General features: G+C 49.1%; 1 protein-coding gene across 1 annotated transcript in view; it reads right to left on the reverse strand.

Annotated features, from left to right (window-relative positions):
* Positions 1–2,478: 2,478 nt before the first annotated feature.
* Positions 2,479–16,804, reverse strand: part of LOC119375421 (iroquois-class homeodomain protein IRX-6) — a 120,120-nt gene continuing 105,794 nt past the window's right edge. Inside the window, exons 4-7 of the mRNA XM_037645600.2 lie at positions 16,550–16,665; positions 8,535–8,691; positions 7,589–7,895; positions 2,479–7,166 (exon numbers count right to left, since the gene is read on the reverse strand). Coding sequence (XP_037501528.1) covers positions 6,418–7,166; positions 7,589–7,895; positions 8,535–8,691; positions 16,550–16,665 — 1,329 coding nt within the window. The 3' untranslated portion in view covers positions 2,479–6,417. The remainder of the gene's footprint in view (positions 7,167–7,588; positions 7,896–8,534; positions 8,692–16,549; positions 16,666–16,804) is intronic.

A 16,804-nucleotide genomic window follows, 5' to 3' on the forward strand; every position in this document is an offset into this window, starting at 1 on the left:
GTCCATTTAAGAACCGAACAAAGTCCAAGCCCGGCCCGACCCGAGCCCGCCACCTCAAGCCCGGGCCCGGCCCTAAGCCCGGAGCTTCAGGACCGAGCCCGGCCCGGGCCCGCCGTGAAAGCTACTTTAACCGGCCCGGCCCGGCCCGTGGGCCGGGCCGGGCCCGGGTTTCCGGGTAGGCCCGAGCCCGTGCAGTGCTCTAGTGCATGCACGTTTGCTGCTCCGATATATAGATCTATAGTAACAAACTTGCGAACGTATCGCAGTATCTTAAGATACATTTGGGAAGTATCGTATCGGATACAATAGTTGCGGTAGTATCTTGTATCTGTATCTCAAGTACTTCTTTCCCGAGTATCTTGTATTGTATCGCTATACAAGTTCAAAGTATCTTTTGCCCAGCCCTGACAGTACACGGGCGCTTTCGAGTGCGCCTACACCATTCGCATCTTTATTTAATGCATACTAAATGCTCCTATACTTCGTTTGAAAATCTGAAATTTAGGTCATACGGTCACCCAGGCAGGGTTATCCCTGAAGAATTTTTATAAAACAATTGAGCAGTTACCAATAAAGGTGAAATTCAAACGTTGAGTGTCACGTTCCCATTACTTTGGGTAATATCACCTTCGCAGATTCTCGGTAACGAAAAAGGTCATTTGTTTTCATCTTCGATCGACAGGTTGACAAAGCACGTAGCAACACATAGGCTGCCCCCCCCCCCCCTCCCCCCGTGCGCACGCCTATGTAACGACATACTCGACAGGTCTGAATCAGTCTGGCTTGAATTCTTGCTCACAGGCGAATATCCCAAATGATTGAATAAAGACTCGAACACCGTTTTGTTCTTTAATATTAACAGGAAGTACTGATTTTTTCATTAGTTTAGAGTATCTGACTGGTAACAATTAACAGTGCAGGGAGCGAAAGGTTCACATGTTCCTCAGTAAAGTGAAGGATGTGAGCAGCCAATGGGCATGGAAGATCTGAAACAATTGGCTGTTTTGCTATAAAGAAGAAACTTAACTTTGCCTATATAACGCAAGATATTTAATATTAAGAGCTGGTTCATTGGGGCTGGGAGGCAATCTGTCATGCGCTCCCTTCCTTGTATTGTGTCGCGCTGTTCAGTCACATTTTTTTCTTGGCATTTAACGTTACTGGCCGTCGTCAATTTTTCAGTTTTGTCGAGCAGCGACTAGTGCGGGAGGCGGTGTGGTAGCTTAATATTGTCACTTTGCAATGCGAAAGTACCTGTAATCCAGATGGCAATAACGCTGCCCTTCAATTGCTCAAGCAACCTCACAATCAGAGGCATCCCATTTCCCCAAGCGGGGGGGTACCGGGAGTCAAGTCGCGCTAACTGTGAACTGAGTGAGGTAAGCAAAATGTCGTTCATTGGTAAGGGACACCCCACACTTTTATTCAGGTCCCGCTTAAAGTGCTAGATATAACCAGGAAACCGGACATTTTTCGTCTGGTTTCCCGGATATAACCAGTATTTAACTAGGACCTGATTAAGAGTGTAGGCCATCACCGTCGCACTTTGGTGGTCCGTCTAAGCTCCAAGGGCTACAGAATCCAATCGGGCTAAGCGCGCGGTGAACTGTGGGTTGGATGGAACGCATGCGAGACGGCGCGCGGTCATCCCGCGGCTGAACAGCAAGATATATAGGGTTGATGGGAGCGCCGTAGTGGTAGATCGAGACGGTAAGCCCGCTCGGGTAGGTGGATCGGAATGGGCGGGGGGACTGCAGGTGAAGCGCGCGTCTTCTCAGCGCAGCCGGAAGTGGACAGGCCGTGGCTTTTCGCAGCAGTGGTTGTAAAAGGATGAGCGCGCGCGCCCTGTCTTGCAAGTAATTTCACGTGGTTACAAAGGCTGAGCGAGCTGAGATCTGTTCGTGTGCGCTGTCTCTGCATGATAATGTTTCAGCGGACGTTACCTAAAAGAAGCTAAAAGCAACGCGATGCATTTGCTCACTTAACTGTTACGCAGTTCGTCACGCCAGTTATTGTGCGCGTTTGTCGAGTCAGGTGCGTTCGTGCACGACACCATGATCGTTTATTTAGTTAGCCCGCGAATGTTTACTGCAGTATGTAGAAATAAAACTACGAACCTTACCTTGCATAGCTGCAACTCTTACTTTGGAATGCGCTGCTGTTGCTATTAGTGCTTGCCCTTTCGGGCGAATCAGTGGCTTTTTTTTTTCAATTGTCATTATGGTGTCATTTAATATTTCTACTAAAATCTTGCGCACACATTCTTCATCCCTGCATTTGGTCCATTAAGCGATGACGCTTATTACAATATCTACCCAGTTTGAATGCGAAGCCTCATTTCACACTTGATACTATCCAGGTAACATGCACACAACCTCGCACGCACAACCAATGCCCCACAACCTCCCATGGGAGGTTGCGCGCAAAAATGTGCGGCAAGCGCACCAATAGTGAATAAGGAAGACAACCAGCAGCATATGATGTTTTATCATCACTATATTTTAATCCAACACGTTGTATTTCACTGTATTACACACGCAGTCTGTCACCGTCATGGTTGCCAGAGAACCAGTCGCGACAGCGACTCGAAAGGGAAATAAAGAGTTCAGGACGTGAAATCAACAACTAAGACACGCAAAACAAAACAATAAAATATTACAGAAGATTTTACATACTGTTTTGCGTTCAGGGTCGGAAATTCACCATCCTGCTTTTTGTTTCTTTTTTGTTCTATGCACACACTGCACCATTCACTTATTTTTTTTTCTTAAATATTTACAGTCCGTTTGCACCATTGCCTTTGAATAAGTTACAGAGGGAAGTTCATTGTGCCTCCACGCCACCTCTTGTTAAAGCCATGCTTTCCTTTTCTTTATTTCTTCTAGCAGCTCTACATCGTAACCTTGCGCGTCACTCACAGTAACGCACAGCACTAGAATGAGAACAGCGGAATAGAAACACCAATGCAAAAACGCCAAGCCCACGGTGGTAGCTGCTCAAACTTTGTTTTGTGCACAGGAAGCATCGACAAAATAAAACAGTTCGGCGCAAAGCGCCAACAACAACACATAAGAACTGACTGAGTACAGAATTCGAAACGACGGACATGGTGCGGCCTATTTCCCCGCACGAAATAGGCGCACATTTACATTCCTCAACTAGTCGCATCAAAAATATCACCAGGCAAGCGGGAAATGCAAGTGGCGCGTCGAAGCCGCCGCAGAATTTTTTTTTCTCCCTCCCAGCACGTATGTGCAACGTTCGAAAAGAAGTGTACATTCTCAAGTTCTAATAGTAAATAAGATGTATTTTACTTTCACTTCCAAACGTATTCACCAACACTTGTAGGTTGCAGAAGGCCTGCACGCTTCGACTGCGACGGCATCCATTGACATAAAAAAGAAACACGTTTTGGAGAAAAAAAGAAATAAATAAGAAAGATTATTACTGCCCGTGCCCAATATCTCGCGTCCCCTATTGAAATGTATTTGTAAGCTATCGCATTTCTACGGCGATGCGCGGCTCAGAGTGCGCAGGCCTTCTCTTACCAACCAGGTGTCGAGTTTAACCATGCACCCGGACGCACTTGGTTTGTCCAGGTAATTTAAGGCTAAGTGCGTTGCTTGCACGTTTTTGCTCGATCCTTCAAACTCAGCATTAGATGGCAAAATGAGCGTTTTATGACAAAATGAGCACACGACTCGCGTGGGCATCTTCATTGACGGTTCTGCTATACTAACAATTGCCACATTACCGCTATATAAATAAAGCAACAACATTCTTGGCTCAGTTCGCGAAGCATCATTAGGCAATTATCTTTTATTTGGTGAGCTCGCATGACCACCTAATCGCCTGGTCCACGCACACTTCACGATATAAACAAGAATGCTCACAGGGAAGAAAACTGTGTAACATCTAAATGGGGACCGGCATGTCACACAACTGAACGCGACAAGACAAATTTTTACCGCATAAAACATCGCCCGACAGCATGCCCTCTATTGTTGCACGATAGTATTTTATTCGACTGTTACGGCCAACCTTGAACTGTCTTCGACAAATAGCTGAAATACATCGTCCTTGTACTTAAATTTTGGACATGAATTTAACTAGCGCATGTATCCTGTACCACAGCACACCTTTCAATATGACGTACCCATTAAACCATTAAACCGTACGAAACGTGCTTCACCTCACAAGTGGCAGGATTTGCTTCTATCGTTGATACAACTTTACAGAGCCAGCTGGATCTGTCCGCGGGATGTCACACATTCGGAGACCTTCCTCAATGACGAGAAATGAAAAGTCAACAAAATAAATATTTCTAAGTAAAAAGAGCGTTCTACTGTATGGAGCATTTATCACTTTGGCTTTGAGAAACATTTGATAAAAGCTGCGAAATGGTGAGGAGTGAAAACTGCTATGGTCGCACGTGCTTAGTGACCCCTCACAAACTTCCCTTGTTTCCTCTCAATCATTCGGCGTATCTGTATAGCCTGCGCCCAAGTAGCCTAACATAGCCCAAATAAAACACCGGACGTCGTCGCATTAGTGATATGTGTTGAGTGGTGTCTCATATCGCAAATCACAGCGTAGCTTCCAAATTGACTTTATGAAGTGCGATATTTTTATTTCTTTCACACTTTCATTGTCGCGCGCTGGGCTGCATTCCATGACACCGGAAAGCCTTCAAGTGAGATGCCGTTGCTTTCCAGCTAACGCCATCAGCCGTTGTTCTAAAGTATCATGTGGAGCATGGACAGCGTTGAAAGTGTGATTGGCTGCGATAAAAATTGAACGATCAACTTTTAAGCTTTAATATATGACGAATGCTTGAACTGCTGCACCGAACAATCGGCGGACAGTCATATTCAATGTCAAAAAATTTCCTGTCATTTCAGCAACAGTGTTCAATAACTAGACGACGACAACCAGCTTCGCAGACGCTTTTGAGCCAGGAATACGTTTATCTATAGCAAAGCTGACGATTAAAAGCTATCGAGAGCCAAAATGTAACCCTCTGTTCGCGATAAACATTATCATAGAGATTACGACGAATAGGAAGGCAGCGTGAAAGAGAAAACACTGATTGCGATGGAAAATTGTATGTCTTCCCGCATAGGAGAAAAATTTAGCTAAACATACAAAAAACATGATGTTGAAAATCGGAACTAATTTGTCCAACATGAGCACACACAACCACGCTTGCTGTGCTGTTTACGGGCATATAGAGAGGCGTTTAATTTACGAACCAATGCGCAGCAAACACATAAAAATGCTCCCGCTGATTCACATGCGCAACTATGAGTGAGATAAGATCAAGAGAGAGCTGCATACGATGTTCAGCGTGAATCCACGAGCTAACACAGCTTCTTACGAAGAACACTCGACAAAATCATACAAACGCTGCAATGTTCTTGCAGGCGGAACAGGGTTTGTGTACTTGACTAAAAAATGCACCGTGACTCTTGTGAATCAACAGGCCTGGTAGGGTAAGCATTGCTTCGAAGAAGACAACGTTAAAGGGATTCCTACGTTAGGGAGACTTGAAGCCACTTCGGTCATTACAAAATACGCGAACGTTCTAAAATATCGGCGCACTGGACCTTTCTTGACGTGCTTTAACAACAACAACGAAAGAAGAAAAGAATCTGTCTCAGCACTAGTACACAAGAGCAGCAAGGGGGCGTGGGTGCGAGGCTCGTTGAGAGGATCTCTCCGTGAACGATGCAAGATGACATCAATGTAGGGTGAGGCGGCAGCAAACAGGACACGAGATATTTTCTCCTTCTCTCATTGTTTCTATGTACAAGGGTGGGGAAGGGACGAAGAGAATGAAAGAGGTCCGCGCACTGTGTCCTCTCTTTCGCAGTCGTGAGCGAGTGCTACAAAGCATTCGTCTAAAAGCAAGCTTGTCCGCGTAGGTACCACGCAGACCTGGCATGACGTCCAGTGCCTGGATCGCAGGTGGCGCTGGGATCTTTCAGTTTGCCATTCGGTAGCCAAGCGGTGCCCAGTGAGCGCGAAGTCACTAGTGATAACAAGTAAATGCCCCATGCTTTGAGTAGGAAGCTCGAGATGATGATAGTTCAGCACAAGTTCGGCGTGCTGTCAAAATTTTCATGAGTTGCACACACGGCACAGCAGCCAGAGGAAGGGAGGTCTTCTAAGGTGCTCGCGCACATCATTGTGACGGCACAGTCTACATGCAGTGCTACGACGCTGGGACAGCGGCACGTACACACACATACACACGCACACGCGCACACACACACACACACACACACTACGCGGGGGAAAACACGGCGACGAAGTCCGAAGCGCTCATCCCTCAAGAGAAGCGTGTCCCTGGCGGCCCGGCGCGCGGAAGGCGGCGCTGCGGCCGGCAGCAGTACGGAGCCGTCGCCGGGCGCTGCCTCATGAGGGGCTGGGCTGCGGCGCGCTCGCCTGGCTCGTCGACGGGCTGCTGCTGGTTGAGGCGACGGCGGCCGCGATGGCGGCAGCCGAGGAGCGTGCCGGCGCCAGCCGGCTCAGGTTGAAGGCACCCGAGGGTCCCGGCGGTGGCGGAGGAGGAGCGGCGGCCGGCTTCGGCAGCACCATGTCGGCGGCCGCAGAGAACGCGGCGGCAGTTCGTAACCTGCTCAGTGACGCGGCCGTCGTCGAGTCCGTGAGGGGAGAGCCGGCCGACACCGGCGCCAGTCCCGCCGCTGGCGACATGATGGTTGGCACGCTGTACACAGTGGACAGGGGAAACGAGCCGCCACCGAGGCTGCCCAACGTACTGGCGTACCACGAGCTCGTCTTGTGGTACGGGGACAGGTAATCGAGTCGCGCCGAGCGCTGCAGCGACGCCATGCGCGCCGCCACTGCGGCTGCCGACGGTGCCCCCGGCGACAGCATGCTGTGGCTTGGACTGCCGGACGTCGCCGTGTCAACGATGGACCATATGCGCGGTTTCGGAGCTGAAGACACGTCGCTGTGTCCGTTGGGCGATGCTGCGGGTGTCCGCGCCGAAGACTCTGAGTCAGACAGCGAGGCATCCGACAAGTTGCCGCCGCCCTGCTGCAGACCATGTCGAGGTTCCTCGGACGAATGCGACGTCCCGCTCGGCCGCCGCAAGTCAGTGAGGTCTGAGGACCGCGAATCGTCGTCCACATCCACGAGATCTGCAAAAGGCCAAGCAAACATTTTCGCTAGATTAATGAAAAGGTATTCTAAACCTTAAGGCAACACCACGCCTCCCTAATGGTCCCTGAACAGACGCCCTGAAGTATACCATTACGTTATCGTAAAGCTTATATTCTTCGATCACAGTTACTCATGACAGCTTTTAAAATCCTCTAGGCAAAATCACTTTAATGTTTTCGTTACATAACGGTTAGCAGATATACTAAGTCGGTTACAGCGCACAACATGACTGAGGCGAAATCAATGCAGAGTTCTGGTAAACGGCTACACCAACCCGGCATGCAACATAAACATTTTAGACATATATAGGCAAACTGTATAGACACGCTGATTGTAATTCGCTCACAATGAGGAATCGTGTAAATGCAGGCGTGTTTCTGCAAGTAAGGTGTCCACTAACCATCAGACTCATCCCGTGGCCTCTTGCGGCTTTCCGACAGACCCGCTGTGCCGGCGGCAGCCGCCATCAGCTGGTGGTTCCGGCGCGCCAGCTCCTCAGCCGCCCTGGCCGCGGCCTCCGACGAAGAGGTGGAGTTCTCCTGGCGCGAAGCGGCCGCCGATCCTTGGCCTTCCTTGGAGTCGTGTCGCGCAGGCGGCGCGTCGTCTCCGTCCGCGTCGTCGTCGTCGTCGCATCGGTTCCTAGGTGACCAGGTCATCTTGTTCTCCTTTTTTAACCGGCGCCGGGCATTCGCAAACCAAGTGGACACCTGCCCAAAGGAAAGCGACTAGCCTCATGTATAAGGTACATATAATAAAAGGATGTAAAGACGGAACGTCAAGAGAAATTAAAAAAAGCCCGTCGAAGTCACACGTTAAGACGGTTAAATGGTCAACATGGATTAGCTACAAAGATGCGCTAAGAGGAAAAGATGAACTTTCGTTTTCTCGGTCACTCGAGGGCATTACTACTATTAGCAAACAATCTGTTTTTCTACCCTCAAGCAGGCTCATCATTCCTTAAGAAAAGAGAGAGAGAAAGGAAAGGTCTGTCAACACCCGCGTGAAAAGATGAGAAACAAGCGTCAACTGTTGGTTTGAGCGCCTTCGCGTCGCGTGAGACCTTCCGACTATTCTTCTTGAACAAAAGTGTCCATGAACATATTGTGAGTACACGTCAGTTCACATCCTCGAACTATAGTGGAATGCTGCTTCAGATTTGCCACAGATTATCTTTGCCATATCTAAGTTAGTCACACGACGTCCACCTAAAGGCCTTTCTTTAAAAACTGAACTCTTTTGTAATCTAATCGGAAGTACTAACGCAAAAACAAAACAAAAAAAAAGAATGATAATGAGATTGCGTATGTGGACGTGAGTTCTACGCGAGAAGTTGATCAAGAACGCACCTGCGTTAACGTCATCTTCGTGATGATGGCAAGCATGATCTTCTCGCCCTTCGTAGGGTAGGGGTTTTTTCGGTGCTCGTTTAGCCAGGCTTTGAGCGTACTCGTGGTCTCTCTGGTGGCGTTCTTGCGTCGGGCGCCGTTGAGGTCCATGCCGTACCTGAAGACACAGACAAAAAAGCCGAGTCATGAATTTCACTGCATCGCAAGCGTTCACGCGCTATACTATAGCAATGTGTACTGCGACTACCCAATGGTTGAACGTGCACAGATCTGCTGAAACAAGCGAAGCATAAAGCGAAAGCACACAGTGAATTCTTCGATATACTGGCGATGTTCCAGGACATCATGGTAAGCATACAAAAATCAAGAACGTCTTCAGAGACCGAGCATTCTTTCCTCCCAATACACGAAGAGTTTTACCAAATAAAAGGTTACAGCGGTATGCGGACTTCTGAGGAATGTTTTCGTACGTCGAAAGCAAGGATAAAACAAATAGAATTAAGGAAATAAAAGCGTCGAACAAAGCGAGAGTGGAAACGTGTGAAAAGCTGGCCTCCTACCTCTCGGCATAAAGAGACCAGTGTCGAGAGGCCGAAACCACGCTGGCTGCCGCGTTGTACAGGCGTGTACGACTGCCCGCGACAGCGTTTCGATTTGCGGCGTCGTTCGGGCCGCAATTCCCACAAGGCAGCACTGTCCCGAAAGTGAAAGCAGCACAAAGGCACTCGAAAAAATAAAATAAATAAAAAGCTACCACAACCCCGAAGGACTCCGCGCTGCTCTTCTCGTGAGAAGGAGAAAAAATAAGTGAACGTGGAAAGATCGATACCGAACGAAACTTGGTTATAAACGCGCGCCAGCGCAGTCCGCAATCCTACACAAAACAATGAGAGGGCTGGGAACGATCAGGGTGCCAATCGGCGAGGCATATTAATCACGATTATCCTCATTCATTAGAACGCGGGCGATTCCCATGGGCTACTTCATGCTGGGAAATGAATAGCGTTCCTCCCAGGAATCCGTTGCTGCCACACCGCCGTGGAGAGAGGGTTGTTCATTAGCAGCTCGTGGAAACACGGCGCGTCTACTTAATGCAGAAAAATGAATCCGCGTTCGGTGTCGGCTGCTGTTTAGCAAATCTCGAACGGTAGTTCGCGGTCAGAATTGCACTGCATAACCAGTTTGCATTATATAGCCACGCGCGACAATGCCCAGAAAACTCCTGCGTTCGCAACCGTCGTCGACCATATATGAGCTTGTGAAACCATTCAAGCACACTCAGGGCATGAAATTATTACGCATTACGGAGTTACAACGAAACGAAAGAGCCAACCATTCGTTGCTTTTTTTATCCCTGTAATTTTGGCAAATATAACGACGCGACAGTGTGACATTCCGTCAATACTGCAATATCGTAAGAGTGTTTCGTTAATGTTACGATGCGTCTCAGTAAACAGCCTGTACACGAAGCGTATGCTGCAATTCTTAAGAGCACACGTGCTCGCAAAGTTGCGTCGAGCTTGAGGACAGTATTCTGCATTTTCGACCGTTACATTTTCGACCAACTCTTAATTGCGCGTATCGACCATCGCAGCAAGATATGTGAAGCCTGCCACTCCGAATACCGAGGTCTTCTTTTGTTCGCGGTGATATCGAAATCAACCGCACAATTTATTCCTAGGTGAGTGATAAATAGTGAGTGTTCGCCGGTATCTGAGAATAAGGGAATGGATTCAGAGAGCCGTTCATAAACAAGAATGATTCCAAAATGGGGCTATAGAAAACAGCGAATGATATAACGGCGAAGCAGCCAGCAAGTGGCAAGGAGGTATTACAAACAAGAAGCTTTGTTTATGCGATCCAAGTTTCTTACAAGGTGCTATGACAGCTTTCAAGATATTATCTTAGCTTTAGCGCCTTTTGCTTGCAGCTGACATCGCACAGGTGCGGGTAGCTAAATTGTAATACGAACGTGCTTGGCCATACAATACCGCGCATAAGAAACTGTCCATCGTACGAAGCGAGCGCGCATGTAGAAGATCGAATTTAGAAACGCCCTTGCACTAGTTTTGGGTTGGAAATTATTGTTTCGGCTGTTCCTTTTCTCCTCCTGAGGAAAATATCAGGCAGCAAGCAAGCGCATACACGGTTCATCGACAGTCATGGAGTTGCAACACGCAGGTGCATCTCGCACATATCCAATACCCGCCGAGGTTCGTTGGTGCTAAGCTTGCCCACTCCCCAGACTAATCAGGCTACGTTTGCCTAACAGCCATATCAATAAAACCACCCCACAATCGTCTTGTGCTAACTTAGCAATAAATTCAGCCATTGACAGCCGAGCGAAAGATTCCCTCAGGGTCTTCTTCTTTTTCTACACTGACGCCTACTGGATAAATATTTATGTCTTCTTGCCTCAGCCGATCAAGGGTCTCGTGAAAATCTTTAGTATTCAATAAAAAACAAAAGCGATCCACAAGACACAGATTTGATTCCACAGTCGACTCATTCGAAAAAAAGAAGACACGCTCGGTTGCAAGCAAAACGCACTGCGCGTTCTCGTAACCTGACGGATGGAGGTGCAACATACTGACACCCTTTGCCACACAAAATTTAGCCTCTGCAGTTTCTTTCGGCACACCCCCAATAGCACCTCCACATCACCAGCTTGCCAAAACAGAGCTGCGCTGCCATGATTAACGCTACAGGAGGAGTAGAATGAGAATTCGTATAAGCCTTCTAAGTAATCCGACACATTTTGAACAGCGCTGGGTGTTCTTGCTTCGCAGTCTTCCTTCCAGTTGAAAGGGCTGTTCTTTTTTTCTTCCTTTTCCGACCGACAAGAACAGAGAGCGACGACACTGCAGGCGCCTCCAATTTAGCTTCGGCGAGGCTGATCAGTAACAGCCATTCTGGAAATCCGAGAGTCTCGTTGAACACGTCCCGAGGAAAGAGCGTGCCAGCCACGTCGAATCCCGAGGGACCAGGAATCCGCGTTCGAAGGGGGCACCGGGTTCGAGTAGTCTCGACAGCCGGAAGCTCACAATTACCGGTGTTCTAACGTGCTTTAGTTCCATCGCGTTTCCAAGTGACAGCGTAATTTCGCCCTTGCGCTGCTCGTCCAGGGTGTGTGTCGTTTTGTGTTTGCGCAGGCCCCTTCTAATGCTGATGGATCACACAAGTGCGCGTGCAAGGAACCAGACAACGGATAATAGCAGAAAGAAAAGATGGGGCGATGTTCGCCCTCTCTTGCTCCCTGTATGCTCAAATTTTTTTAATGTCGCCGCTGCTGCCTATAATGGTGTACCGCATGCTTCACTGCGTTGAAAGAAGCCTCGCCCTTGTTACCTGAAATAATAGACAACCTTTGCTGCATACCATCGAGCTCATTAACAACTGCCAGCCGCTTTATAAAATAATTTCGCCGCGTGTGCGTCCACATGTACGTTCGCGGCCTCTTGCATGGTAGATATCTGTTCTCGCAAAAGATGCGAAAAGAAAATGCGATGTTTTCATCGCCCCCCCCCCCTCCCCCACCCTTTCTTTTCTTTTTCTTTTCTTTTTTTTTGGTTCCTTGCTTGAGATACTGCTCTCCCGTCAGCTTGAACAGAGTCACTCCAGGACAACATTTCTTCACTAAAGGCACACGCCAAGGGTTGGCGTATCCGGCCAAGGAGCGCAGTAGTTCTGCTTTCGCAGACCTCTCATATAACTAAACTGTACTTTGATCAGTGCCACGGCGAGTTATTTGCAGCAAACAATGGCTGGGGAAAAAACAGAGCGCCTAGCTGCCAATATTTACGGCGCACCTCTCTTCGCCACTTAGAGACGGACACGGCGCCGCAAACAAGGCCCGGCGCGTCGCCCGCATAAATCACAACGGCATCTTCCCAAAGCTATTCATCATTACCGAAGAGGAGCCGACGCAGGCTTATGGAAGGTGGCATACTCGCCGGGCCTCCCTAATAAGTGTTGATAAGTAGAAGCCAGTCGAGGATCAATGGCGCCAGAGGTTACACTAATATCCCGCACACCGGTTAACGCGCATGGGATCCCTTGACGCAAGAGAAGGGCCCTTCATCGATTGCACTTAGCCGGCGGCGTGCTGCGAAGCGGACGCACCCCGGCGCAGCTTTCATTGATTTCGAGTTCCACAGATGGGAAAGCCGGGAGGAGGTGTTGATTACGCGAGAGGTGAACTTCGTCCATCTTGCCGCAGCGTCGGCGTGCTCCTCCTCCTCCTGCAATGTGGCTTCCCTTTTCGTGGCGCCCGCGATTCCTCCACCTTCCAGACGGTGCGCCTCTTACATGATTGGGTCCCTGGCTGTTGTTATGGCGCGGCCTTTGTGAGATACGTGCCCTCCTGCGCGCCCAAGGGGTGGTGACTCAACGCTGCTCTGCAGGTCTCTTCTGCATCCCTCATCGCTCGCTGCCACTTCGGCTGAATACCATGCGGCAGCGGGCTTATTGCTGGTTGCGCTCGACCGCGTGTGTGCCTTCGTCCCAGTTTGACGCCGACACGAGGTCTCGCGCTTCGTCCTCTGCCTTAACAAATGTGCCGTTTCCCTCTTTGTGTATGCCAAGTCTTTGTGGTGCTTTCAACAGTGCTCGCTTAATATGCATTGTCGTAACGGAAAAAGGGAAGAGAGAGAGAAAAAAAGGCCGTTTCGCGGTCTCGCTCTCCACGATGCAAATCAAATCATAGCACGATGCTATGTAATAGAAGTGGCCGTTCGCTTACTCGGTATCGCTATCAAGACAAATTGGAAGTCACATTCATGCTGCCCGATCGCGTGCATGCCTCTGAGGTACCGACGTGAGCTGCATCGCCGTTCACACAAACCAAACGACGACCTCTTTTCAATATTGCTGTGGGAGCTCAGATAAGTCACCGAGAACCTCATGGAACCCCTCAATATTTGCGTATAGCTGCTGCAAGTAACGCACTAGTAATTTACTATATTATCTCTACTTCCCTCTTTGTAACCCGCATCCATCAATGTTGAAATAACGAAATCGTTAGAATGAACGTGGTGGTGAACATTTGACAAACAGGCACTCTGTGATCCGATCCACGGGGCATCGGATTTAATATAATCCATTTCATTTTCAGTTCTTTTCGTATTATCCGACCCCTCGAGTCGCTGATTTCAGCAATACCGCCGGCGCGACTGTGTCCCTTCCAATGACTGAGGCCAGGAAGAATGGAAAATAAAACAGATCGTTGTAAAATACGGCGACTGCACTCCCGACGCGGGATTAAACTTAAGCCTCGTCAAGTGGCTCTTTCATACGGGCGGGCTCCACGACATCCCGCGAACTTTTCTTGCCACTTGAGAGTCGACAAGGAAATGTCTCGAATGCGCATAGTTATCCCCCGCGGACAAGACTTAAACTCGAGAGACGACGACAGAAGGCCGGAGCTAAGGCCGCTACAAGTGGCGCAAGTGTCGTTCGTTGGATGTATACAACACGCCCGAAAGGAAACGGTCTTTTCTGCGAAGATATAAGGCGACTTGAGGACTGCTTTCTTTGGAAGTTCCAGAGCTCTCCACCGCGCTCCAGCCTTAGAAGGTATCGCCGGTGCAGCAGGGGAGCATTCGCGTTCCTTACACGTTTAGCGGCGTTCTCAACAAAGTCTTTTGAAGAGAACACCAATATTCAGTTTTAAAAACCGGAAGCGGACACTGAGTTCAGTGCGCATCGGTGATGTTGATGTCTCTTGCGATATCTGTATTTGCACAGATATCACCGAGCAATTCCGCACGTCGTTAAAAAACAAGGCAAGTGCACAAGCACACCGAAGTTAAAGCAATCTTGATTATAAGTACGTTGATAGTTGGCTAGCAGACGTGGCTTCTAAAGCTATAGAACAGTCACGGACCGATTGACAATGAATACTGGAGGCGTCTGAAGAAAAGTCGCCATGAGATATACGTACGAAATAAAGGGCATCTGAAGCAATCAAGGAATACCAACTAGTCCGGTCACATACCTTGCTTCTGAAGGAAAGTTACGTGTTAAGTTAGGTACCGGAATCACGTACTCTGTATCACTGCGACCATAATTATACGTCGGCGGTGGTGCATTTGGGCCCGGCTAAACGGAAACGTAACGGCGTGCCGCCGCGAGTTGACGCTCCACTGGAGGAGAGTTTTAATGCATGCGGGGCTCCGATATCGTTTACCGCCTGCACGGTCAGCAGCTCCCGAGTCGGTGCGAGCGGGTAAGTGCGCCGGGTCCGTTGCGCGCACGCAGCCTAGCCGGTCGGCGGAAGCTGCGTCGAGGCAGGCGCCACCGCCGAGGCGCACCGCGCTTGCGTGATTCAGGCGTATCAATGCGTGTGCCTGTGTACAATGTGGGCGCTACATTTCGTGCTTTCAGTAGCCGTCCAGCCAAGCCGCGAACCCACAGGCTGTTTGACGTATGAACATGTATTTCCTTTCAGGCCAATTTGGGAGAGGGGGAAGTCAAGGTGGGGCGCAATGTTTGCCGCATTTTCCTCCTTTGAGACGGGTGTCTTTTTTTTTTTTTTTTTCCTGATACACTTTATTTTAACTGAGCCAACGATACCCCGTAATTTTCCAAGCTGTGAACTCAACTGGAAACCGGACGACCAAGAGGCACGCGAAATTCGTGTTTGTCATTAGGAAAGAGCCAAGCAAGAAACGAACAAGTAAATATATGTAGAAAAAAAAACGACCCCCCCCCCCCCTCTTGCAAGCTCCCTGAACAGGCGCTAGTTGCCGCCAGCTCCGACCGTCACACCTCTACACGAGTGGCACAAATGCAGCGTGCCGACTTGCGTCGCTGCGTTTCGTGAAGTTGAATGCCGTTCAGCGTGCGCGCACGTCTGCCTACACATGCGTCACTTCCTCGTGCAGCCCCGGACCGGTTTCATGCAAACAGCGCGAAGAGGCAAGGACGACACGCTCCTGCAGAAACAGAGGTCCCTGCACAATGAAAGCGGCCGACGAGCAGGGAAAGGTGCCGCCAGATTCCCCGCTTTTTGCTGCTGAGTTCCCGAGGCGACGGGTCGCATTCGAGGCGAAGCCGTTGCATAGGCTGCCGTAGAAGTGACGAGGAATCCACGGTATGCTGGGAGATGACTGCCTTCGCCGGCTTGAGAAAGCTGCTTCGCCGAACTAAAGAATGCCTTTCGACGATTCAACGCTCTGTTTTTTTTTTTTTTGTTGTTGTTGTTTTTTTTTTTTTTTCGTTTCCTCCCTTGAGCATTCTCCCAGGCGAAGAGTGTTACGCAAGAATGAACGACCATGCTCTTTCAGCCGTCAATAGAAATCGGAGCACTGAGCCGGCTCTGCCTGTAATAAGCATTTTGATCTTCTCAACTTTCTTATGCCCTGTCTCGCTTTCCCGTGCAGGGTAGCTAACCGGTCTCGTTGACTCCCTTGCATTTGCAGCTTTCCCCTTTTCTCTTTGGTCATCCATCAAAAGTTGGCCACCCTCACCTCATGTATAAGCCCCCGCGTTAAAGAAAAGAAAAAGAAAAAACAAGCACTGGCGCATGTAACAGCGCTTTACGGCCAGGCTGCCGACTTCATGCTAAAGAATTGGAGTCGCACCTCCTACCAAAGTGTCACAACTCTGTTTCGTTTTTCTTGTTGATGTTAACAGACTAGCGTTGAGATACAAATATAGTCTAGACTTCATTTTATTCCTTAATACGCGTGTCACATCAAGCGCTGCCTATACGGAGTCGCTCAGACTTAAGTGAAAGAAGCATGCTGTGTTCCACGAATCGCGTGCAGCTACGAATGGCGCACGTCGTGGAGTACATTTTTCACGTCCTCCATGGTATACATGTCCAAAACAACAAAAGCTATGCACGATCGTGTGCTTTCAAGATCAGATAGCAGATGAAAAGAAAAAAACCAACGCGCCGAGCGCTCAAACACGTTGCCTTTGCATAATGCACCGAAGCTAACAGTTCCAGACGTAACTAATCAGCACACTGGTGGCGCCGCGAAACGCGTTCTCACTTGACAGGCACTCACCCATTTGCGAAAGGGTAGCCGGCGATGGCAGCCGAGTCGTACGGGTAGTACATGGACGCAGCGTACGGGAGGTTCCGCCATGCTTCCAGGTTCTCCTTCAGGTCGAAGCCATTTGCCTGCGAGAAATTAGCCATTTGACTTTATGTTATCAATCCATCACCAGTCACAGTGCGGTTGAATGTCATCACTTAAGCGCGCCACCATTTCACCGAGCGATATTTGTAGTTCATTCCGAATTGGTTATCTGTGGATGTG

This window comes from Rhipicephalus sanguineus, chromosome 1, assembly GCF_013339695.2.
Source record: "Rhipicephalus sanguineus isolate Rsan-2018 chromosome 1, BIME_Rsan_1.4, whole genome shotgun sequence".
Classification (NCBI taxonomy): Eukaryota; Metazoa; Arthropoda; class Arachnida; order Ixodida; family Ixodidae; genus Rhipicephalus; species Rhipicephalus sanguineus.